This window comes from Chiloscyllium punctatum, chromosome 37 (assembly GCF_047496795.1).
Source record: "Chiloscyllium punctatum isolate Juve2018m chromosome 37, sChiPun1.3, whole genome shotgun sequence".
Classification (NCBI taxonomy): domain Eukaryota; kingdom Metazoa; phylum Chordata; class Chondrichthyes; order Orectolobiformes; family Hemiscylliidae; genus Chiloscyllium; species Chiloscyllium punctatum.
In genome coordinates this window covers 26,885,153-26,911,391 of record NC_092775.1, presented here as the reverse complement: position 1 = coordinate 26,911,391, position 26,239 = coordinate 26,885,153, and the positions used below count along the sequence as shown (strand labels likewise).

Sequence of the window (26,239 nt, the reverse complement as noted above, 5' to 3'; positions counted from 1 at the left end):
TTAACACGTCTACTTTAACCTCAGCCTCATCCATCTTATGTATAGGATATGGAACTTGCCTACATTTCTCTTGTGAAAACTGCTGCAAAAAATTAATTAAATGAATCAGCCATTGCCGAGTCCTCCGTGACTATACTGCCCTTAGAATATTTCAGAAGTAACTGGTTCTTTAACCTCATTAAACGTCTCCAGTAAAACAGCATAGTCACAAACTGCACACAATCCCTCTTGAAAATTCTCCTTGTGTTTTGACAATGTGTAGTATGGCCACATTGCATGTAATGAAGGTCAAGATAAGTGTATGGTTTATTCAAATTAACATATTTTTACTTTATAAGTTTTAATGAGATAATTTAGATAGCTATCTTTACATACATCTAAATATTTGGAAATTCCAGGAAACGTGGCATAAGCTTCATTTAATGAAGGTCAGAATGTGATTAGGTTAAGAGCAACTTTTCCACTACATCTAATACATAACCATTTAACCAATTGTTTACTTCCAGAATGAACTGACATCTTCATCTCAAATTCAATACTATAACTTGAATATTATGCTTTCTTGACTCATTGCAAGTGAAGTTGAGCTTTTTTTTAAAGAGGATTTCCTGTTATGAGGCTCATCAAAATTTCTCACTTTATCTTATCAAATGTGCCTCATTAACTACCTTCTTACCATGCATCATTTCCAAGTAACTCGTCATTCAACAGATTTCCAACAAATCACCCAGTGCTGTTGTACCCAGACTATCTTTCTAAGGCCACTCTGCAGTTGCCTTGCTCAGGCATGAGCATTTATGAAGATGTCAAAGGGGAAGATGTCACCATGATTAACTGACAGGGATCTGGAGATCCTGGTCAAGGGGGTGTTGCAGCGGAGAGGGGCCGTCTACCTGGAAGGTTGGCAGAGGAGGCTGTACCACCTGATGCTGGCATCCTGGTCCGAGGTTGCCACCTGTGTCAGTGTGGTCTCGATAATGCAGAGGTAAAACCAATTCAGCTTAAGAAGGCCAATGATTTTCTCTGACTTTCTATCTCTGCAACTGCACCCATCTCCCACCAAAGCTCCTTATCAACCACTCTCACTATTGCCTCAAACATCTTGCTTCATCCACACTGTCCCACCACCCGTACAACTATCCGAGCATGGTCTCTCTACAGCCTACTTACGAAATCTCCTTTCTCCGACATGGATCAGCACTAACAGTGGTGCCACATACTACCATTCCTTTCAATTCCACTCCTTCTCTGATTACAGGATAAAACATCCCAAATGCAAGGCAGAGAAAGGTGGGATGGGTAGAAGGGAGTCAGGTGTTAGTTTTTCCACCCCCTATGAATAAAGAATCCTGCCCTTTTAGGACTATGCCAGCACCACTCCGGCAGGTTGCTGAAAAATCAATGACCGACCACCTGAGTAAGCTTCAACTTTTATATGACTCTCACAGTAACCTCACTGTCACTCTCATTCAGTGCACAGGATTTACTAACCACTGACCATTTCTCATTTTTCGCTCTCTTTTGTCTTGCAGGTAATGCCAGCATCTTCAGCACTGCCTTAAAAAAATCTCAGCTCCTTCCAGAATCTAACTCTTCGACTTCTGAGAGGACAAGAGTAGCAAGGTCTCAGAGCAAGCATCAACAAAGCTGCCTCTTGCACTCCCATGAGCTCAACTACAGACGGCTCAGTGGGAATGTTAGAGTTACAACATGTGGGATCACAAACTCGTGAGCACCTCACTGTGATAGCTCTGCAGGTGGCTGAAGAAGAAAATCTCCCATCCTCTGACACTCAGAGGACTGATGGAGGCCAGACACTGGTTCAGCACCAGGCAGGACAGGACCCTGCAGTGTGGACTTCATCCATACGCACAGAGAGGATCAGGAACTGCAGATAGAGATGTGGGATGGAACAACCTTTATTACCAAGAAGCTGCAGCAATGTGGTGAATGAGTTGGTCAGTGATATGCAAGGCAGGGAGCTGCAAAACAAACAGGGGGCCTAATGATGACCAAGGATCAGGAAGCCCAAAGGACTATGTCCTGTTGAATGCCTGGTCTGTGTGTCATGATTTTTCCCTTATATGCCTCTACATCAGTGAGTCTCACAACCTCCATCTAGTCATCTCCAATTATGGTTACAGGCATTTACTTCCCCATTGTGTACTTTCAAATTCCAGCATGATGGAAGGTGACAGTGAATGGTCCTTGGCCAGTGGTTTTCAGCTTCCACCTCAAAAGACCTCCGAATATCCAACTATCCTTTCTGACAGCCCTCTGTAAATCCCAGAGGCTGCAGATATCCTGCAGTTCCACATCCAAACTATCTACATGACCCTGCACCTGCCCAACATTCCCATCAGCCCCTGACATATGAGGTGACCATGCCAGATGTGGTCATATGCTGGCTCCCACCTCAAGCCAGATTGCTCCTGCCCATAGATAAACATTCCTCCTACATGACCCCATTCCCAACCGTGCTTCACTGTATCACCCACCCGTGCAGATACTATGCCTTCTTTCATCCGTCATCTCTCCTTCCCTTTAGTCTGCAGCCCAAGACTCAAAGAATAAATTGTCAGTTTCCTTCCCATGAAACAGCCCCGTTTGTTCCTCCGACCCACTCCCCTTACCCCTTCATTTCTATGAATGAACTGACGGAATGACTACAGCTCACTCCTGAGTGCGCTGACCTGACAGTCTGAGATGAGAAGTGCCCCGACCCATGACTGTACATCTCCATGACCTGATTAGCCCTAGCCCCTGGGGCTGCTGGACTGACCATTAGCCTGGACTGCAGAGGCATGGACCTCTGAATCAGAACACAGTAACTAGATGCCTGCCCATGGCCAATCCTTGGGCTAATATGGGAGGTTGACTTACTGTGCTGGAGCTCGCTGACTGACAGGGACCTCCACGGACTTTGATGAAGACTATACCTCTAACACTCTGAGCCACGGCAGCTTGCTTGCTATACACACAGTGTGTTGGGTGTGTAAGCTGCTGGCAAATCGTCCAAGTGTGAAATTGACATGGCACACAGCCGTAGAACAAGATACACGTCCCCTTGACTGAGGACTGCTAACAGCAAGGCAAGCTGCCTTGCTCTATGACTGTGCTAATTGGCAATGGTAAGGCAAGACATGGATCGTACAAGCATAAGGGTAGATACTATGTGAGTGAGTTCTAAGATAGCAAGCAGGCAGTCCAATATGAATGCTGGGAGCCTGTGTGTGCGTGCACAGGACTCCTACTGTAGCCTATCAATTACAGTCGCTGGTTCACCCTGCAATGTAAGTCTGTCGATCCTAAGTAGCCTACATGGGTATCAGAGAGATTCCAATGATGCAAGATGGTCAAGAGGGAGTGACAAGTGCAGGATGCCAATGTCCATGGGCAAGGATTCCCCTGTGGATTTTTTCCTGAGATGCTGTTTGGGTCCAAGTCACATTGGGAGTCATTTGCAGCAAGTGGTGAGCTGAAATCATCAGGTATCCATTCTGATTTCCATGTCCTGTTTTGTCATCTATATTGTTCCATATGTTTGGTGAGATAGAAGGCTGAAGATTATTGAGGTGAGTTGAACCATCAATAAAGCATGTAACAAGCTTTAATTCCCTTTCATTAACAACTTGGCATCACCGAGCAAGAAACATATTAGTCCACTTGCCCAAAGTATAAAAGATGGAGTGGGATGTTTCTAAAGTCAAGATGAACCTTGCTGGACCTCTCGTCTGATTATATCACAAATCTAACAATGGCTGTATGTCCATGTAAGATTGCATTCTTATGCATTTTTTAACTGACATTTTACTTCGTGTTATGTACTAGATTTTCTCTTTTGACAGAGGGTTGCTTTGCTTGATCAATTTTTCCAGATCAACTTAATTTCAGTGTTTTGCTGCAAATCTGATGAAGAACTCTGCCTTGAGAGGAGGAGTGAAATATTTGACCAACGACAGAATGGCCTGAATGAAGCATTTTTCCTGAAGTCTATTCTTGTTTATGTCAATTAAAATGTTACAGCATTTTAAAGGCCCAAGTGTATGCAGAATCCAGCTGGAGATGCTCCTGCAGGAGAATTCCTGCTTGTGGCATGGAGGAGGAGTGCATTCTGAGCTAAGGCACATCCCTAGTGCAGGGAGGTGAGACTAGGGCTGAATTCCACTTCTGTACCTCCCAACCTCACCCAGTTAACTGCATAATGCCTTCAGAATTCTTATGACTTGATGGAAACATATAAAAGTTAAGGAGTCACACAATTTTAAAAAATAATCTGAATTACCATGTGTAGCATTTTGTTACAACTTACCATTGCTATTTTTAAGTGCTTTAACTGGGGACTATCTCTTAACGCACTTACCCTAAATGTATGCTATCTCTTGAAAGGTTCACCATCAATCCATTTTGGTCTGCTTGTTGACTTCTGCAAACAATGGATTTCTAAACTTCCGGGCTTCTGACCCTTCCTGAGCTATCCAAATGATTCTCGCAATGAGTTAGAAATGGAGAATGGGAGGAGTGGAGGTTGGGTCACAAATGGGGATGTGTCAAATACATTTTCCCCTCAACATTTTCTGGCTTCTTTATCTTGTGTTGGAGAAACACCTCCGACTTCTTACAAACAACCTCATGTTCATTTATGAAAGAAGGGAACTCAGTTTCACTGTCACTCACTTCTCTGGATGAAAGATAGCAAGAATCGGTAGAGGGATAAGTTCTGCCAAGCTACTCTGCTTCAAGCCCAGGCCAGTATCGTGCAACACTAATTATTCATCATATATTTTTACAAATACCCACAATCAGCAGACTGCATTAGATGTAACATTGAGGATGACTGCCAAAGGAGATTAGAGGAGATAATCTGGGGAGACAGCCTTGTTGTAGGGTGACAAGAAGCATTTTCTTTCTGGAATCTATTTGTGAACAATCCCTCTCTACATTGCTGGTGAGACCAATCAAGGTGCAGTACCCAATGGATAGTTCAAGGAAGACATGATTTTTAGGACACTAAAAAGGGCAGGTGAAAGCTACCTTATCCACCTTTCGCCGTTCCCAATTGATTCCATTGAGAAAACTTATACAATGTTGCAGAAAGGAAGCATCAGTATGTTTCCAAAAGGATGCTCACAAATCAATAAAATTCTTTCTGAATTAGAGCAAAATCCACAACTAACAGTTCTCCTAGTTCATGAAAAAATATTGCCATTAATTGCAGACATAGTAATGGGAAGCTGCAAGATATCAACGTGGTGGAGGAATCTGAGCTGAAAAGGGATCTGAGCATTGAAGTGTACTGAGCAGGAAATAAAGAATGGCTGAGTATTGCAAGCTGAATGTGAACATTTCTGAAAAAAAAATCTTCGTCTTGGTTTAGTCTCTAAGATTTTTATTTTTAATGCAAACTTCCAAAGTACTTTTCAATAGCAAAGCAAAAATGAATTGAAATGATAAATTTTAATGAAAACTTCAACTTTATGTTATCCATAATTCACAGGGGAAAGCACAGCATGATAAAATAATTAATTCCTTCAGATTATATTCTTTTGCCTGCTGTTTTAATGGATATGATAACTCCAATTTTGATAAAATGGCAGGCACAGAAATTTTGTGTCACTATTTTAGTTTTTGTGACATTAATTCTACAGTTTGAGTTCACATTCATTCCTGTTTTCCTCAATAATTTACTTAATACCGTGACTATGGATGTTTTCTACCTGTTACAAAAGACCCCAATGATCAGAAGCTTAATAATTCAGAGATAATACATAAACATGTATTATGTGACTGATAAATTACCTTTAATTATATTCTATTGAATATTTGAAGTCTGTAACTCAGCAATTATCCCAAACTTTAGTTTCAGTGTGAAAAAATAATTATGCAAAATGATGCAAAGGGATTGGAAGACAACATATTAAGTTGTTCAGAACATATGGTCCAGACCTTCCATGAAATTTTGGAACAAATAAAATACGTTGTGCCCCTTTCTCTGCAAGAAAGTATGTGTATAGCTAATTTGTACTGGCTTTATATATGACCATGAAAATTGTCTCATTTATTTCAACAGTTCTCAAAATACACTCACTGAAACCTGTCAGTCATTCAGCCACATGGTTCCAATCTCCTGTTGCTAAAATATCATTTATGAAAGTTTTTTCCATCCAGGTTATTTATACAAGAGTGAAGTATTACTCCAAGACAGATGCAATAAAGCCTCAAGTCAGTGGCTATTGGCATAAATGAAATTTGATAGTGGCGTTTGATCCTTTTATTCTTACTCAGACCTGAACTCAATTAACGTATTTATATACTATTAATCTCATTACACCTGAAAACTTTCACTTGCCTTTTACCCACCCCCAACCTCGATGGATTCAAGAGACAATTTAACTGCTGTGGCCTTTCCAAAGGCTGTTCGATGTGATGTTGGAATGGGCTCCATATGTGACACTGATTGGAGTAACACAGCAGCTCACTTGCCATTAATTCTATTGAGACCATGGCATCTGCATGCATTTCAGGCAGGTAGTGTCCTAGTGTGGGTAATTGAAAATGATGCTGTAAATTCCTCTCAACAAGGTCAGAGCAGAACCTCAAGAAATTTCAGTGCAATCCAGCAAATCTTGTGCTATAATGTCATTTGGGTTGAATAGTGCAATGTTAAGCTTAAAGAAAAGCCTTTTATAATTAATAATGCAAACATTTAGGCTGTTCATTCACATAGCTGACATTTTAACTAACTCGGATATCAGCTCAAGCTTGGAGAGGTATTGAACTAGGAAAGGGATTGGAAAACATTTGGAGTGTAAACAAATTGCATTTTGTTTGGTGACAGACCATTTGCTTTCATAATGCAGAATCCATTCCATTAGCTTTAATAGATTTCACGCCATGTTTTGTGACAGATGCAGTCAGGCAATTGACTGTGACATAAAGGAGCAGGGAGTATAGAGCAGGGCATAAGCACATTGAGCACATCATCGAGGAAGATGGTCTAATGAACAGCCATAGCAAAGAATAAAATATAGTGCTTTTTCTTTAAAAAAAAGTGTGCCTGTTGTGTCTCCACAGAGTTCAGCAAGAGGCTATTCTGTTTTAAAAACATTATTCAGTAAAATAGATGTGAGAAAGTGAAAGTAGGTGCTAAAAATTCCAATGATAACAAAGGAAAAGGTTGAAAGCTGAAAGGAGGAACAGTTTATAAGTGCAGAAGTGGAAAATATACCTTAACTTAAGCAAGTCAAAAAGCTGCAAAAAGAGTCAGTGAAATGTAAATTGTTAGAAATGAAATGGTATTGTGCTGAAGAGCACTTGCCTGATTTTATAAACATATATGATATAGAAACATAGAAAATAGGAATGGGGAGGAGGCTTTTCAACCCTTTGAGCCTGCTCTGTCATTCATTGTGATCATGGCTGATCATCCAACCCAATAGCTTGTTCCTGTTTTTCCCCATACCCTTTGACCCCTTCAGCCCAAGTGTTATATTCAACTCCTTCTTGAAAGCATACACTGTGTGGGCCTTGACTGCTTTCTGGGGCAGCAAACTTTTTTCGGCTCACCACTCTCTGAGTGAAGAAACTTCTCTTCATCTCAGTACTAAATGGTTTATCCCATAGTCCTGGTTCTGGACTTCCCCAGAATTGGAAACGTCCTTGCAGCATTTACCCAAACTGGTCATAGAGATAGAGTCATAGAGATGTACAGCATGGAAACAGACCCTTCGGTCCAACCTGTCCATGCTGACCAGATAACCAAACCCAATCTAGTCCAACCTGCCAGAACACGGCCCATATCCCTCCAAACCTTTCCTATTCATCCATCCAAATGCCTCTTAAATGTTGCAATTGTACCAGCCTCCACCACATCCTCTCGCAGCTCATTCCATACATGTACCACACTCTACATGAAAAAGTTGCTCCTTAGGTCTTTTTTATATCTTTCCCCTCTCACCCTAAACCTATGTCCTCTAGTTCTGGACTCCCCGGCTCCAGGGAAAAGACTTTGTCTATTTATCCTATCCATGCCCCTCATAATTTTGTAAACCTCTATAAGGTCACCCCTCAGTCTCCGACGCTCCAGGGAAAACAGCCCCAGCCTGTTCAGCCTCTCCTTACAGCTCAAATCCTCCAACCCTGGCAACATCCTTGTAAATCTTTTCTGAATCCTTTCAAGTTTCACAACACCTTTCCAATAGGAAGGAGACCAGAATTGCACGCAATATTCCAACAGTGGACTAACCAATGTCCTGTACAGCCACAACATGACCTCCCAACTCCTATACTCAATACTCTGACCAATAAAGGAAAGCATATCAAACGCCTTCTTCACCATCCTATGTACCTGTGACTCTACTTTCAAGGAGCTATGAACCTGCACTCCATGGTGTCTTTGTTCAGCAACACTCCTTATCATTAAGTGTATAAGTCCTGCTAAGATTTGCTTTCCCAAAATGCAGCACCTCGCATTTATCAGAATTAAACTCCATCTGCCACTTCTCAGCCCATCTGGTCCAGATCCCATTGTAATCTGAGGTAACCCTCTTTGCTGTCCACTACACCTCCAATTTTGGTGTCATCTGCAAACCTACTAACTGTACCTCTTATGCTTGCATCCAAATCATTTATGTAAATGACAAAAGGTAGAGGGCCCAGCACCGATCCTTGTGGCACTCCACTGGTCACAGGCCTCCAGTCTGAAAAACAACCCTCCACCATCACCCACTGTGTTCTACCTTTGAGCCAGTTCTGTATCCAAATGGCTAGTTCTCTCTGTATTCCATGAGATCTAACTTTGCTAATCAGTCTCCCATGGGGAACCTTGTCGAACGCCTTACTGAAGTCCATACAGATCACATCTAATGCTCTGCCCTCATCAATCTTCTTTGTTACTTCTTCAATAAAACTAATCAAGTTTGTGAGACATGATTTCCCACACACAAAGCCATGTTGACTATCCCGAGTCAGTCCTTGCCTTTCCAAATACATGTACATCCTGTCCCTTAGGATTCCCTCCAACAACTTGCCCATCATTGAGATCAGGCTCACCGGCCTATAGTTCCCTGGCTTGTCTTTACCGCCCTTCTTAAATAGTGGCACCACGTTTACCAACCTCCAGTCTTCCAGCACCTCACTTGTGACTATCGATGATACAAATATCTCAGTTAAGAGGCCCAGCAATCACTTCTGTAGCTTCCCACAGAGTTCTTGGGTACACCTGATCAGGTCCTGGGGATTTATCCACCTTTAACCATTTCAAGACATCCAGCACTTTCTCCTCTGTAATCTGCAAGATGTCGCCATCTATTACCCTACAGTCTATATCTTCCATATCCTTTTCCACAGTAAATACTGATATAAAATATTCATTTAGTATCTCCCCCATTTTCTGTGGCTCTACACAAAGGCTGCCTTGCTGATCTTTGAGGGGCCCTATTCTCTCCCTAGTTACCCTTTTGTCCTTAATATATTTGTAAAAACCCTTTGGATTCTCCTTAATTCTATTTGCCAAAGCTATCTCATGTCCGTGTTTTGCCCTCCTGATTTCCCTCTGAAGTATACTCCTACTTTCTTTATACTCTTCTAAGGATTCACTCATCTATCCTGTCTATACCTGACACATGCTTCCTTCTTTTTCTTAACCAAACCCTCAACTTCTTTCGTCATCCAGCATTCCCTATACCGACCAGCCTTCCCTTTCACCCTGACAGGAATATACTTTCTCTGGATTCTTGTTATCTCATTTCTGATAGCTTCCTATTTTCCAGCCATCCCTTTACCTGCGAACATCTGCCTCCAATCAGCTTTCGAAAGTTCTTGCCTAATACTGTCAAAATTGGCCTTTCTCCAGTTTAGAACTTCAACTTTTAGATCTGGTCTATCCTTTTCCATCACTATTTTAAAACGAATAGAATTAAACCTGTGAGAAATTTACAGGTTTCTGTGAGACCCCTCCTCATTCGTCTGAACTCTTGTGAATACGAACTAATTCAAGTTCCGCTCCTACATCGGTTACGTCTTCCGAGGAATCAGTTTGGGAAACCTTCACTGCATTCACTCTATAGCAAAAAATACCATTCCTCAGAGAAAGAGACAAAAACTGCAAATAATATTCCAGGTGTGGTTCCACCAAGACCCTATATAATTGCAACTAAACCTCCATGCTCCCGAGCAGAAATCCTCTCACTGAAGGTGAATATACCATTTGGCACCTTCACTGTCTGCTGCACCCCTATGCTTACCTTCAGTAACAGGTGTATGAGGACACCCAGATCTCATTGCCAATTCCCCTCTCACAATTTATGGCCATTCAAATAATAATGTCCCTACCTGTTTTTGCCACCAAAGTGGTTAACTTCACATTTACCCACAATATACTGCACCTACCATAGATTTGCCCCTCACTCAACTTGTCAAAATTGCACAAAAGCATCTCTGCATCCTCCTCCCAGCTCACCCTCCCACCCAGCTTTGTGTCATCTTCAAATTTGGCAATATTACATTTGGTTCCCTTATCCAAATCATTAATATATATTGTAGATAGCTGTGCAAGCACCAGTCCCTTGTGGTACTAGCATGCCATTTGGAAAAAGACCCATTTATTCCTACTCTGTTTCTCATCTGCCAACCCGATCGTTGTCTGCCAAACCACTTCCAATCACACGTACTTCAATTTTACACACTAACCTCTTGTGTGAGACTTTGTTGAAAGCTTTCTGCAAGTTCAATAAACCAGTAGCTCATCTCAGGCTGACTGGTCAATATTTCAATCACAATATTTAACTTTTTCAGGTTATTAATTAAACTATGAGAGCTTGTAATGGGATGACATATATTTTCACAAAAATTAGGCTACATTGACGACACAGTTTGTTCTCATTCCATTCTTTAACATATTCAAAGGCTTCAATCCAGAAAAAGGGATCAAAACGACATGTATTATTTATCCTCTATTTGTATAAACAATCATGAAGGCTGGATGATGCTGAAGATGATTTGAGTAATATAACCTATTATAGACTAAAACTAATACAAATTATTGTAACGATAGTTACAATTTGATAATTTTCTCATACATTATAAATTCTTTATAATTAAATATATTCATGAGTTTGGCAATTTGTTTAAACATCACATAAAGAGTTGAATTAACATCATATTTATTGAATAAATGAGTCAAAAACAATTAAGTTATAAAAATATATTATTTTGCATTGTAATTACGAAGGTAAATGCTTCATTCATGATATAATTTAATTCATTAGCAATATGTATGGGAAGATTTATTATTTGTGTTCATATAAAACAGATTAAACTATTGTTTTTAGCTGCTTAACTACAATATCTCTGCTCCTGATTCTGAATTGAATAAAATGGGATCAGGCACAAGTTTCTTGCATATCATTTAATACTGTAACCAATTAATGTTTCTTACCTGCAGGCAGGGCTGCACGGAAACACTTGGATGAATGGTGCTACTGAACAGCCATGTAATAGTTACAAATCACCATGATGGATACAAACTGGCATTTACAGCAGGAGCATCAGACTGAATCAATCAATCAATCATCATCCAGCTGTGTACCATCAGAATTAATCAAAGGCATCATTTACATCAGCAGCTCCCAGAGTGTATTATATTCTACTTCAGACCAAAAAAAATTGAACTGAAAACCAAACCCTCACTGCGCAGGGCGAGACTACAGCTTCATCAACCTGTTTTACAATATCGGTCCAAAGCTTAGGTGGATTTGAAATGCTAAATTGCCTGCGGTCCAGGGGTGTGCAGACTGGATGGATTAGCCAAGGGAAATGCAGTGGGACAGCAATAGGGCAAGGGTGTGGAAATGGGTGGATCCTCTTCGGAGGATTCGTATGGGTTCGATAGGCCAAATGGCCTGCTTACACACCAGGGATTCTTTGTTACATGTTCAAGTCAGAACTGACCATTGGCAACAATAAAAGCTAAACACCCAGTGCATGTATGTTTCCCTCTCAGCTATTTTTAAAGATAGGTCAACCCCTCTAAAATAACAAAAAATTCTGGCGTTAAATGAACAGGCATAAAAATGTAAAAGAAGTTCTTCTATTCATGTCACAGCTCAAAATGTTTAAATGTAACAGTGAGCAGAGAATACATTGGTGATTGGAAAGACAGCTGGTCGATGATAATCCCTTAGTTTATTGTTCAATAATACACTCACTGCTCCAGAGTTTGCCTTCAAACTTTGAATCAATTAAAAACTCTATAATTAGGCTTCAGCTTCCTGTTCCAATTGTAGTGGAGCCTGTGTCACCATAATAATGAGACTCTGGAGGCTGCTGATGGTAAGCATCAGCTGCAGTCCCCCGCTGCAATCCTTGACAGTGTATTTAAAGATGAGGAGAAAACTGTAGCAGACGGGCTGACGATAAAGGTAAGAGAGATCAGTCTGACTAATTTCTAAAATACAGTCAGTGCTTCAGGGAATCAAGGCAAAGCGCCCATTTGAACAGTTTGAAACTGGAAGTATTTTCAACACTTGAAAGGTCACAAAATATGATATGGTTCAGGAAATTATATGAAGTGTTTAGTTGATCAAGCATGGTATTATAAGCAGGTAAGCAGGGTTAGAGGGCACGGAATAATTGGATGAGGCTGTGCATATATAATTCAGTCTCCATTTCAAAGGCATAGAATACATTCTACTTACATTATTGCAATTGAATTCCTTTTTTTCCTTCAACTGATTGATCGCAAAACTTGCAACAGTTTGAGAACCTGGGAAATTGAGACAGTTGAGGCTCTGGTATTTCTCTGCAATCTAAGTTAAGAAGTTGGAATGTAAAAAAAGGAAATGCCAACACATTGGCACATGGAGCGATATCAGAACCTGAGAAGTTTACATTGAGAGCTGACATTGTGGGCTGAATCATATGGTCTTTCTGGCAAAGCACACATTGCCTCCAGTTTTCTGGAGGGGTTTCTGCAGCAATACCTAATAACCCCTCGCCATAACTTACCAAACTCACTTCATGAACAACCTACCCTGCCCCTATGACATCCACCACTTCTGGTTCAAACCCTATCTTATAAGCCATGTGCCATTCCCAGAATGACTCACCACTCAGCGGTATCCATCAAAAGACCAGAATCCCTTGCACCCACACCATCTTTAAAAGGCTGAACAAGTGCTGGTATTGCAAAGATGCCCTGCTCAGTCAAGGAGATTTGTAGGAGATTTCAGAGATGGTCACATGTTACAACAATTCTCCAATAAGATCCTGGAGGTCCTGACTGATGGGCTGGTGCTTAAAAGAGGAGTCCTCTTTCCAGAGCTTTGGTAAAGGAGGATATACCAACAGGCACTGGCAGTGTGGTTCAAGGTTGTCAACCAACTCAGTACCAGCTTCATGGTGTGGGGGAATGGCTGGCAGTGCTGTAAGATGATCAATGGCTTTCTCCATGGTGTCAGGGTTAGCACCACACTCTTCTCTCTGTGACAGTACACTCACTCTATCTCTGCAACACCATCTGCTTCCCACCAAGACTCATGCTCTGTCACTTTTCATTATTGCCTGCAGCATCTTCGGTCACACTGTCCCCAACACCCCAATCTTCCATATCACCCACTCTGCATGCCTCATGAACAGCTTACTCAGTCACTGGGAACACCTCACCACCTTCCTCCCACCAGCACCAGGATAGGTGTGACACCCACTTTCATCTCACTCTTTTTCTTATATTTCACTTACACAAAGCAGGAGCATGATGGAAATGCCTGGTTGAGTGCATTATCAACAACACTCAAGAAGTGTGATACCATCGAGAACAAAGCAGCTTGCTTGATTGGCATATTATGCTCAGTAGCAGCAGGGTGTACTATCTACAAGATCACCAAAGATCCTCAGACAGCACCTTCCAAATCCATGGCCACTTCCGGCAGAAGGAATTATGCAGCAGACAGATGGGAACTCTACCAGATGATTATTCCCCTTCAAGCCATTCACCATCCTGACTTGGAAACATATTACCATCCCTTCACTGTTGCTGGGTGAAAATCCTGGTCTACCTACATCAATGGATTGCAATGATTCTAGAAGACAGCTCACTACTGTCTGAAGGCCAACAAGGGATAGGAAGTAGAAACTGGGCCAGCCAGTGACCAAAATTCTCTCTAAGCTGCAGCCATTCTGATGTTTCATAAACGACAATCAGTGTCAGAACGCTGACTGTGACATGGACTTCCGATTCTCAAAGTTACTTCTGCACATGTGCCTTGGAGGCCCATACGGCTGGGAAAAAAATTCAAGAGAAGGCAGCCACTGACATCTGTATTCCCCTGAGTAAACGGAAACAATTACAAGAGAAAGTTGCTCCTAAAAGGAGCATGGCTAGACAGGTACCCAATATGAGGCTCTTCACCTCCTGCAAGGACAGAATGCTGGCCCTCACAGGAGAAGACTGGAATCACTCCTGTCAGATGCCAAAACATCCATGTCCCACCAACACAGTATGTACCACTCTTCATTCCACTGCAGCTCTCATGGTAACCCTGCTGTCAGTACCATCCATTGCACACCACTTCTAATCCCTGTCCATGACACTCTCTTTCCACTTCTTTGCAGGTACCGTCAGCATGTCCACTACTTCTGCAGTGGCTCTCCCATAAACCACCATTTCCACCTCTGAAGTTAAGAATTCTGAGGCCTCATCAGCAAGGCTGCTTCCAGGACTATCCCCAGCTCAGATATTGTCACCCTGTTGGGAACTCTCGGCTTAGAAAGTGTGGGATTACAATCTGTTGAGTCCCTCATTGCAACAGCTCTACACCTGAACGAGGAAGAAACCTGCTGGCAAATGGCAATCGGCGGACTGCCAGAGACTGGGCACCTTCTCAGTTCCAGGTAGGAGAGAGGACCCTGTGGTGTTGGTGATCAGGGACTTTGTCCACATGCACAGAGAGGAATAGTAGCAGCAGACAGGTACGTGAATACAATAGTTCTCAATGCCCAGCAGCTGCAGTGGGGCATCAAGTTACGTGACTGTTAGGCTATCTCCATCGTCAGGTTAGCGGCTGCCATAGAAACCCTGGTCCAGCATCCTCAGGTTGCACTCCATCCCATAGCCATTGGTCCTCAAGACCGGAGGTGTGGCGGCAGGATGATAGGGAACTTGATGTACATTCCAGGTGCCCCTTCCTCAAAAGGAGACAGGACGGTAGTACCCATCCAGAAGAGGAACCACATGTCTCAGAAATCTCCAATCAGGCTAGGTCCTCCATCCTTCCTGCTCTTCCGCATCCCACCCCTTGGAAGTTCATGCTGTGGACAGCTAATTTGCATGTAGTGTCAAGATTCTTGGCATGTCTGAGTCATCCAGACACAGGTGCTTCTGAGGTCACCCCACTGAACCTCAAAGGCCAACTAGTCCCACTGGTGAGCACTCTCCCTTCATCTCAGCTGAGGGACCAGGGAGTGCACTAAGAGGAGGAAGAGGAAAAAGGAAACTTTTTGAGGGATCTTTGGTGTAGCATGTGTGACAATGCACTGTACATTATTTGGCAATTTTTTTTATAAATGGCAACTACTTTCATTTTACACAAGAACAGAATATGAAACAAAAACAGAAATTTTTGGAGAAACTCAGCAGACCTGGTAGCATCTGTGCAGAGAAAGCAAAGTTAACATTTCAGGTCTCGTGATCCTTCTTCTGAACTGGTCTGTGTCTTGCCTGAGTTTAATGTTCTTTCCCTTTAAACACCCTCAGATCAGATGTTGCAGCCCCCTCCCTCACAGGTCAGGGCACCTACCCCATGGACACTGACTGCAATCACAGGTCATTTTCTTCTCCATGGCGCCCTTTTGATTACCAGGGTGATAGAAGGTGACAGCGAGTGTTCTCTGATAAGTGGCTTCCTGACTTTGCTTCTACCTGTCACTGAGCCCTTCAAATTCCTTTCTCAGTTGGCCTTACCATAAATGCCATAGGCTTTGCAGCTCCTCAGGTCCTGACCCAACTCGTCTACATGTGCTGAAACCTGCCCACCAGCACCTGGCACATAAGGTGACCCTGCTAGGTATGGCCATACGATGAAGCCATGACTCCCTTCCCATGCATACTTTATCCACATCCCTTTCTCACAGGCACTATTGACTCCCTTTTTCACCAGCTTACAGCTCCCAGCCACCAGTCCTGAAGAACAATTCATCAGGTCTCCTCCTACTGTCGTGGCCCCCTCGTTCCCCACCACTAACCTCATTTCCTCTTAGTTTCTACGGAAGGACCCAGTGGCCCACCTCTTTGAGCAAACTAACTGGCCAGCCCTGGATGAGAAGTGCCCAGCTAGTGGCTTCCACTAGTCCAAACATCTTAACCCTACCATCCTGGACCTTCCACTATAGAGCCATAAGACTGATTGTGGCCTACCCCCAGGACTGCAAATCCTCGTCACCCCAAAATGGGGTCACCCCACTGGATGCTGCTCTATGGCCAATCCCCTGGACTAGAATAGGAGGCTGCCCTTGACTTACCGTACCTCAACCAATGACTGAAGGCTGCCTTCATGGACTTCAATGAGGATTACTCCACTTCTAGACATGGCTGCCTGCTTGCTGTACAGTGTGTTCAATGTGTGAGTTGCTGTCACCTGGTGCAGGTGATGGATTGACATTGCACACTGCTGTACAATAAGATGTACATCCCTTTGAGTAAGGACTGCTGTCCAGCAAGGCAAGCTGCCTACTTGTGCGACTGCATTAAAATCATGGTGAGGCAAGACAGGGATAGTGTGAGCATGCATGTAAGCACTGAGTGAGTGAGCTCTAAGGAAGCATGTAAGCAGGCTGAGATGTAGCCTGGTCCAATCCATGAGCTGGGTCCTGTCCCTGCATGCACAGTGTCCTTGTTGAAGCCTTTCAATGAGGGTTACCAGTATGCCCTGAAATGCAGATCTATGCTCCCTGAGTAACCTGCATGCTATCGGAGATGTGCCATGACAGATGTGAGGGGTTGGAAAATCTTTGATGCCAATAGCTATAAGTGAGGGCAGCATGTGGTGGCACCCATGGTGGATGCCCTGAGATGCTGCTTGGTCATACACACCATGGAAGTTCATTTTGTAGCCAATGGAGGGATGAAGTTTTCCACAATGGGTCCTGCTATGTTGTGCTTTCTTGACATTTGTCTTGTTTGGTAAGTTTGGTAAGACTGAAAGCCCAAAATTAATGAGGCAAGTTAGGGCTATTAAGCACGTTGTTAATGAGCAATAGTTTACCTCAATTGGCAGCTCACTGCTGACTAGAAAGATACTTGCCTCATCACTTTTCAAAGCATAAAAGATGGAACAAGATGCTCTCAGCATAAAGACTGTCCTCGCTGGACTTCTGGGCTTCTGTCATAAACTGTGCCATTGCCCATGTCATTCCAACCCGCTATAAGAGTCTGCCAGAATATATTATTGTCTGATTTTTACATTATTTTTAATACATAATAATTTGGGATTTTCTCCCAACAGATGAATCAGATCTCACTGTAAGTGATTTCAAGGAAATGTTAAGGGAATTAAGAATGGACAATAAATGTTGACCTTGCCAGCCATATTCTCATCTCATGAACAAATAAAGAATAAAACAATGTCCAAAGTTGCCCAAGATGGAAGCATCTTCAACCCTAAAGCTAAAATTGAAGATAAATTGAATAAACTGAGTAAAATACCATGGAACAACTCAACAGTAAAATGGAATGAAGACACCACCTCCAAAATCCCTTTTGCTGTCAACTTCAATATGAAGTTGGGAGTCTGAAGCTGGGGTCAGGCTGCATTTACACTCCAATGTCATTATGATGGAAAATGTTTGCAATAATGCCATTGTCATAGTGAGAATATAGGCAAAATTGGGTATTGCAGATGCTGGAGAATAGAGTCAAGATTAGAGTAGTGCTGGAAAAGCAAGGCAGGTCAGGCAGCATCCGAGGTGCAGGTAAATTGACATTTCAGGCAAAAGCCCTTCATCATAGTGAGAATATAGCCAAAAGAATACATGGTAAGCATTTAAGCAGCATACGTTATTTTCAACTCATCCATCTTTCCATTATAAGCGCTCACTGTGGCCTCTGACATTGCTAGCTCTCTCTTTGGACTGAAAAGACTGAAGTTTTCAGAATGAAGTGACTTGAACTCCATGCAGACTTCAAAGAGAACGTTCTTTCCTATTTTGGAGTAGGAATCCCAGTAGTACCTGTCAGGAAACCCTCTGTATGTATCTTCTCAGAGCCAACTTGGGCCTTTTCAATTTCCTATCAGGATGCAATGTTGCCAAGCCTCAGGTCGGTCACTGTTCTTGCACATAAAATGAAATGCTGCACCGGAATGGTGGCTGTCATATGAAAGCACACAAGGTCTGTAAGGTCAACCTTCTCTACTGACACTCCTGCTCAAGTCAGACAAGTTACAACCATGCAAAATAAAGTGACAGTTGGGCTGATTTTACTTAGGAACTTTCCCTTCAGTATAGCTATTTGATAAGAATCAAGTATAACTCATTAAAGATTAAAGATCTTATTTGCCTAATTCATCTAGCGTCATCAGACAAATTCTGATAGTTTACTTAGGCTGCTGTGCACCACATTGCTGCAGATTAAAGAACAATGGCCAATGCGTCGTGAAAAAGATGATACTGGATAATATTTACTGGAGGTATTTTGTCATACTGAAGATATGTTCCCTAACAATTTCCAGCACAAAAGTAATTTGGTTTCGAACACAAAATGGTGATCCTTTCGATCTAAGATATCAGCCTAAGAAGTACACAGTGGGACATTAATGTTTTAATGTTTTACCTTGTTCACCTGAAGCCAAACACTTGATTAGAAATGTTAATTCACTGAAATAAACTAGTATATCTCCATGGCATTACTTTTGTTGATTCTTCAGAAAGATTGAGCTTGATGCTTGTTTTTCTCATTATGTCACAAAAGCTCTCTTTCTCTCTGCCCAGCTGTTTTTCTCTTAACCAATATGTTACATCTATGTGATATCTGGAGTTTCCTGCTTTATTTTTCTGTTTACCTGTCTTTCTTTGTTGATCTTTCCTGTCTTGCGAATTTGTGTTCCTCTTTCTCTGTAACGTCTGCAGGATTGTTTGGTGCTCCCTGATTTTTCTCTCAATAGATATCAGTGCGTTTGTGGTTTGTACTCTATCTGACCTTCTTCTGGATGATCTTTGTGTCTGAACTAATTATTTCTGTCATCAGAATCTCTGTGTGCTTCTTACTCAGTTTCTTACGAAACTATGTTTCTCAATGTCCATATAAAGGTGAAAAGGAACACTTATGGAACAGTGATAGTGTCCATACCTCTGGGCCAGAAGCTCTGTTCAAGCAGGATTTGTTGGCTGTGGAAGCATGCTGTTAACACAGCTAGACAAGTTGATTGTCAGCCTGGAATAACCTCTAATTTGTCCACACAGGACTTGGGACAGGAAGATGAATCAAGTCCCAATAACTGAAGCTCCGGGCTCTTGGGGGAGTCCACTTTGGTTGGATTGGGGCAGAGCATCAAAAGCTGGACACCAGGGAAAGGGGCAGCACCAGAACCTGTGACTTTTGTCTTTTCCCTGGTTCAAAGGCAGCTAATGAGGGCAGAGTCTCCTACCATTCTGAAGGAAGTAATAGCAAATCCCTTAAGCTAATTCGAAGTACATGGCTCAGGCCTCAGAAACAAGAATGGCTGAAAAGACAGACAGATATCTAATGTGCACTGGAGTTCCTGTCATAATTCGTTCAATTGTTTAAGTAAAGTTCAATTCATTTCAGAAACATTTTTTGGCAGTTGTTCAAATTTGATGCTCATGTTTACTAATCATACCAAGTACATTTTGCAATAAAACATTTTTGAGTGAGAAAACTGTGTCTACTCTGGTTGCACATTCGAGGGAATAGTCTCTGGTTAAAGACCTGCATCACCACCACTTCTCAAGAGCATAAACAGAGCAACTACGTTGTACTTAAATGGCAGTGCAGGCCTGAGGGACCAAAGGTCAACTTTTGCTCCTAATTTATGTGTTCAAATGTAATTTGGGATGAGTAACAATGCTGGTTTTGGCAATAACACTTATAAGCATGAAAGCAAAAAAAATGATGAAAACATTAAGAACATCAAGGCAGGCCCTCACATTACATGTCAAGTGGCATATCTTGTAAGATGTGCAACCGGACATTTTAGATGAATTGAACATTGAGGAAATAAGAGCTCTTTCTGGTCTGAGGACCTTTATTGCAGCTTGTGCTGCAGAACCTAACCCTCGAACTCTAATCTATCCCATAGAAGCTAAGCACCCTCCTCTGGATTTGTTCCACTACCAACAAGCCAAATTCAATGACTTGTTTGGCCAATGAAAAGGGCAGCAAGGTTTCATTGCCTTTAACCAATCACAGAATGATTACTATGCAGAAGGCCGTTCCCCCATTTTATCTGTGGCAGCTCTCTCTGAAACCAGTTCAACTAGTCTCATTCTTCTGCATTTTCCTTTAGTCTTACCCAGTTACTCTTCAAAGAATTATCCAATGTTGTTCTGAAAACTCCAAATTAAACTGCCTTTACCAAATGCTAGGGCAGAGCATTCTAGATCCCAACCTTGTATGAGCTAAAACAGTTTTGCATTTAGTACTTTTGCCAACCACCAGATTCCATTATCCTCTGGTTCTTAACTTTACTGCCGATGGAAAGTTTTCCACCATCAGCTCTCTCCAGACATCACATGATTTTGAACATCTCTATTAAACCTCCTTTCCATCTTTGCTTCTCCAAGGAGGTCACTGCCAGCTTCTCTGAACATGGACAGATTAAACCTGTGATCTGTCCTTCCTGATGGGTGTGGCGATCAATATTATTACCACTTGAGTCTTTGTTTGCTCTGGGGCTGGGTCATCCAAGAGCTAGCCACAGAACTGGTAATAACCTCTCTTGTAATGTCAACAAACAGACAACTTCTCTGCCATCTCCTTTCTAAGATGGGTCATTGCCGGTGGGACATTATCTTTTTTGGTGGTGCATCAACTTTTTAGCCTTCAGTTTATTGTGCTGTTCATTCTGTTCCTTCTTTCATTCTGTCCTTGTCCGCCTTGTTAACAGCAAGTAGGTGTAAAAGCAGCAAAACACCAATCAGGATTGATAGGCTGACAGTATTTGTACCTGACCTGTGTTTGGTGATGTGCACTAGTTCAGGTGACGACAAATATCTGTGTGCTGAAGATCTGATCCCGATATTAAACGTTAAAAAAGCTGCTGAAACAGAGTCATTGCAGGAAATTCCCTTATGATCTCTGTGCTTTAGGGGACATTACTATGACTTAAGGTTTTAAGGACAGGGCTGGAATTACAACACACAAAATCCAGGAAATTTGAATCTAGCACAATTAGGTTTCCAGTTTTTTTTTCTTGATCATTTATATCATGTTCCCAGCCTCTAGACGCAAATACACAGGAAATCTCCCCTTCTCTCACCACCTTTGTCCTCATTTGTATATTTTGCCATCCCAATCTCTAAATATTTTGGAATGGGTTCCAGCAATCTGCTGTCACCATTTTAGCATCTATTCCAGTCAGATATTTAATTATTTATCATAAATTATGCGCACAGGCAGTGAGGAATATTTAATATTGAGCTGACGAAACAGCAGCATTGGATTTTAGGGAAGAAGGTAGAATATCTAAGATTAGGTGAGCAGACAATAGCAAGAAATTTCAGCAAGCAGCAGAGGCTTTTTTATTTATATAGCAGGGAGCAGACAGCACCATTAAACTTTAGCAAACAGAAGGGTAATACATTTATTTATTCTCCAGCAAACAGACTGCAGTGAGTTGTAGAAGGAAAAATGAGCAGCAGAAAACATTTAATATTTATATCTAGGAGAACAGGCAGCACCATTAATTTCTTGGAACTAACACGGCAATATATATTTATCTAAAAGGAACAGAGGCCCTGCTACAAGAAGTGACAGTTTATTTGTTTATCGAGGAAGAAACAACCACAGCAAAAAAAAACTTAAGGAGACTTCAAATTTAATATGAAATTAATTTGAGGATGGGGACTTATTTATAAAATGGATAAGATATATAAAAGATAAATCACTCGCCTTGGCGAGAGAAAAAAACAAATGGAGATCTGTTAAGAGCTTCTTCAAATTGTCATTGCAGTGATCTCAACCTGCATCTACATTGTTATGGGCAAGAGGTTACTTAGGAAAATTGTCATTCTGAATAGTTGTGTACTATCTTAGTGTTGTAACTGGTTGCCATAAAAGTGTTACAAAATATCATGACAACAGCAGCAAGTTTGTGTACATCCATAATTCAATCATATAAATAGATGGGCTATGGTCCCTAATGAAATAACTGAGAAAGTAATTTCAAAAAAGCCTATAAACAATTAAACGTTAGGATATTTGTAGTGAGGTAAAATGCAAATGTTTGTAAAATATGTTTGCCATCTGCTTATAATTGGTCTATAATGTTCTCTGCTAAACACAGATGATTAAGCCACATAATTGGTATTAGCTCAGACCATGTCTTGAAGTCACACAATTATATTGTTGTAGTCTATCATTATCTATGATCAACAACCATCATTATCTGTGCAATGTAAGCACCTTTACCTGTACTAAGCTCATGATAAAAAAGCAATGAAGCAACATTTTAAGAGTAAATATAATCCGATTATTTCCCCAGTTAATTTGTGCCCATAAATCCTGACATATGCCACATTGTCACATAGCATTTTCTAGTTAAAAGTGAAGGGAAGTGGGCAATTCCTAAACATTTTCTAATTCTTGTCTGTACCAGGACAGATGATTATATGCATCTGCCTTGGGCTAATTTACCTGTAGTCTAGCCCTGTGAAGGAGCATTGCATCTTATCCCATCATGGGACTCATGCTGAAAGACAAGCCACCGTCTGGCAGTGTGTTCATGCAGCAATGTCATGAGACACTGCATCATCCTTATGTAGTAAATCTGCATTAAGAATCCATCAGTTCTATTAGATTAGTGGGCGGCACGGTGGCTCAGTGGTTAGCACTGCTGCCTCACAGCGCCAGAGACCCGGGTTCAATTCCCGCCTCAGGCGACTGACTGTGTGGAGTTTGCACATTCTCCCCGTGTCTGTGTGGGTTTCCTCCGGGTGCTCTGGTTTCCTCCCACAGTCCAAAGATGTGCAGGTCAGGTGGATTGGCTATGCTAAATTGCCCGTAGTGTTAGGTAAGGGGTAAATATAGGGGTATGGGTGGGTTGCGCTTCGGCGGGGCGGTGTGGACTTGTTGGGCCGAAGGGCCTGTTTCCACACTGTAAGTAATCTAATTGTCATAGTTCATCTAATTCAACAAGATTTGCTTTGAAAATACAGTATTCTTTGGTACACAGCTTTCAAACACAAAAGTTGTTTCAAAAAGATCCTTGGACATCTAGAGTAAATACTGCTCAGTGTAACTCCAAATCCCACATATGGGCACAGTGGATGACTTTTTGTGACTAATATTATTTAAAATATAGCGAATGCTGCAATGACAAACAATGTCTGTGACATGTTTGCTGTAACCTCTGAACTTTATGCAATTATATCACAAACCTGTGGGAAATCGCAATGGTAGGATTATTTAGCTATTAAAAAAACATTCCACAATTGTAAATTACTTAAAACATCAGAATATAGTAAAAACACAATTTTAAGAATGTCTTATGCATCTACAAATGCTTTTAAGTTCGGTAAATAATTGAGCTATCTACTCTAAGCAGCTTTGTTTGGGCATAAGAGACCATGGAGACGAGTGAAGGGAAATTTCTACTTGAGCTGATACTTACAGGTAATATGAGTAGGAATAAGCACTCCTCCTGCCATGCGTGAACAGTTGAAGGGATAAATGGATGGGTAAGCAATGAAAGGGAGAAATAAGAAAATAAGTTATTAAGGAGTTTGCACAGTAAAAGTCAGGGGATAAGGATTATACAGATAATGACAAAGTCACCTTGAAGATTGTTGCCACAAAAGTGCAAATAACATGTCAAATACTGAATTAATAAATCTATGTTGTTTATCTGTCTAATGGAACCACAGTTTAGTTCTTTCATTTTACTGACAACAATTTGAAAGGGAATTATAAAAGGACTAAAAAGGACTGCAATCTGTCTTATGTTAATGCCTTTGGAAAGGTTGATGATTTTACGGTTATACTATTCTTAAGGACTGTTTAAAAATCTGTCCAAAAATGGACCACAGAGATCATGGAAGATGGGGAATGAAACCAATCTCAGACCTAGTTCTGTTACATCCCCTGAAGAAAATAAAAATGAATGATTCTTCATAGGATTGCACAATATGTGAGGTGAAGATATTGTAAGCAAACTGCATTAACCCAAAGAAATCTCGAAGGTAAATTATGCATTCCAGTTTGGAAATATCTTACCATGAATAAAATAAAAACAAATTAAAATAACTAATAAATAAAGGATTATTAAGTTTCAAAATGAAACACGTATGCAACTACTTTGTAAAGGCCAACATACTAAAATTTGCCATTCTAGCATTTGCCAAAATGACAAAACTGAGCACTAATCTGTAACATATGCGTGATATACTTGAACAATTCTGAACTAGACAGTGTCTGTCATGGGAAAGAATGATGCATCATCTCATTGAAATTCTACTCCAGCTCGTCAGCCCCAGAATAACATCCTATGAAGGATACGATGATCTACTTGCTGGCTCACTCAACAGTGAACGATGGTTTGGAATTGAGTAGACTTGGGGGAGGCAGAGGTAAAAGGAAATAAAAAGAATCTGTACAACTGAGGAGATTTTCAACAAGATTATATCTAGTGTCAGTCCTGTTTATTTCATTTCATGAGTGGCGTTAAAATAGCTCTGAGTCATTTCTACCAGTAACCTTCTGTGAGTTGCATTAATGGTAAACTCTAGAGCTTGCTGCAAAAACTGATTAAATCAATTCTTCTTCTGCACAATTATCAGCACAGTCAATTGATCTTCCATAAGCCACATCATTCATGATAGAATTTTCTTCCTCAGTTTACAGAACTAAAGCTGACTTAAATAAATGCTAATTCAATTTAGTAGTGTTTTGGAAAGCTACAATACCATCAATGGGAATTTCTTTTATTATTATCCTCAGAAAATTATTTTTGTACTTCTTGTATCAAGATTACTTTCCTGTTTTTGTTGTCTAACTGAAGGCAGAGGAACATTCAGTGACATATTGTTGTGGAAAGTATTCCCTCTTTAGACAGGGAAAAATAAAGGCTTATCAAAAACATCTTTGATGTTTGATAAAATGTCTGTTTTATTGTGTTTAGCGAGCCTTAATTTGGTCTCTTGTCTCTGCTAGGTCATTCCAGCGTCAACAATTGTGACAAACACAGTCACCCTGATTCAAAGAACTGGAGCTATGATAGGTCTAAAAATAGCTTTCAAATCATCTGACCTTCAGAAAAGCAGATTACTGACTAGAAATGTCTCATTCTTCTGTTTACCACTCCTTAGAGTGTTCCCCATCAGGCATGCTACCAACTGATCTAGTCAGGAGCAAGGCCTTAGTTGAATGCTTCATTTCAACAGTAAATTTAATACTGTTAATTAAAATTGTCTTCTACTACACATAAAAGTGCATAGAATAAAAGTATTTTTTATTTCTCTCTAATTCTCTCCACTTAAAATTATATGAATGCCTACATAACCAAGCATAAAAATGAATGTTTCAAACTTTTTATTTTTGTTATGATTTCCATTCTTATGTCTCCTTCTGCCATGTACAATTCTTTCAACTGAATTGATAACAGGTATCCTTTGAGTAGGTCTCTGCACTCTGCTGTTTAGTGTGGTCAAGGTGTCATGTAAATTCCTTTGAGTGGTTTGTGTGGCCATTTTCCCAACTTCATCTAGAAGTTAATACCAACCCTCAAGTTGGTATCTCCCTTTGTGAGAGTTGGCATCAACAAGTCATTGTTGAATTGTCTATGGGCATGAACCAAGAGGGCCTTTAGATAAGGCACCACATATTAGGTAGACGCATATTGATGCACAGCATGGAAATAGACCCTTTGGTCCAACTTGTCCAAGGTGACCAGATATCCTAATCTAATCTAGACCCATTTGCCAGCACTTGGCCCATAATGACGAAGAATGTTGTAGGTTACAGAGAGACATAGATAAGCTGCAGAGCTGGGCTGAGAGGTGGCAAATGGAGTTT

General features: G+C 41.1%; 1 protein-coding gene across 6 annotated transcripts in view; it reads right to left on the bottom strand.

Moving 5' to 3' along the window:
* The window catches only part of ptprt (protein tyrosine phosphatase receptor type T), a 1,418,554-nt gene that overhangs the window by 234,840 nt on the left and 1,157,475 nt on the right, over positions 1–26,239 (bottom strand). For 4 of the 6 annotated variants that reach the window (XM_072556501.1, XM_072556497.1, XM_072556496.1 and 1 more), the window contains one exon: positions 23,841–23,870. The exons of the other annotated variants lie outside the window; for them this stretch is intronic. In XM_072556501.1, coding sequence (XP_072412602.1) covers positions 23,841–23,870 — 30 coding nt within the window. The remainder of the gene's footprint in view (positions 1–23,840; positions 23,871–26,239) is intronic. 6 annotated transcript variants of the gene reach the window in all.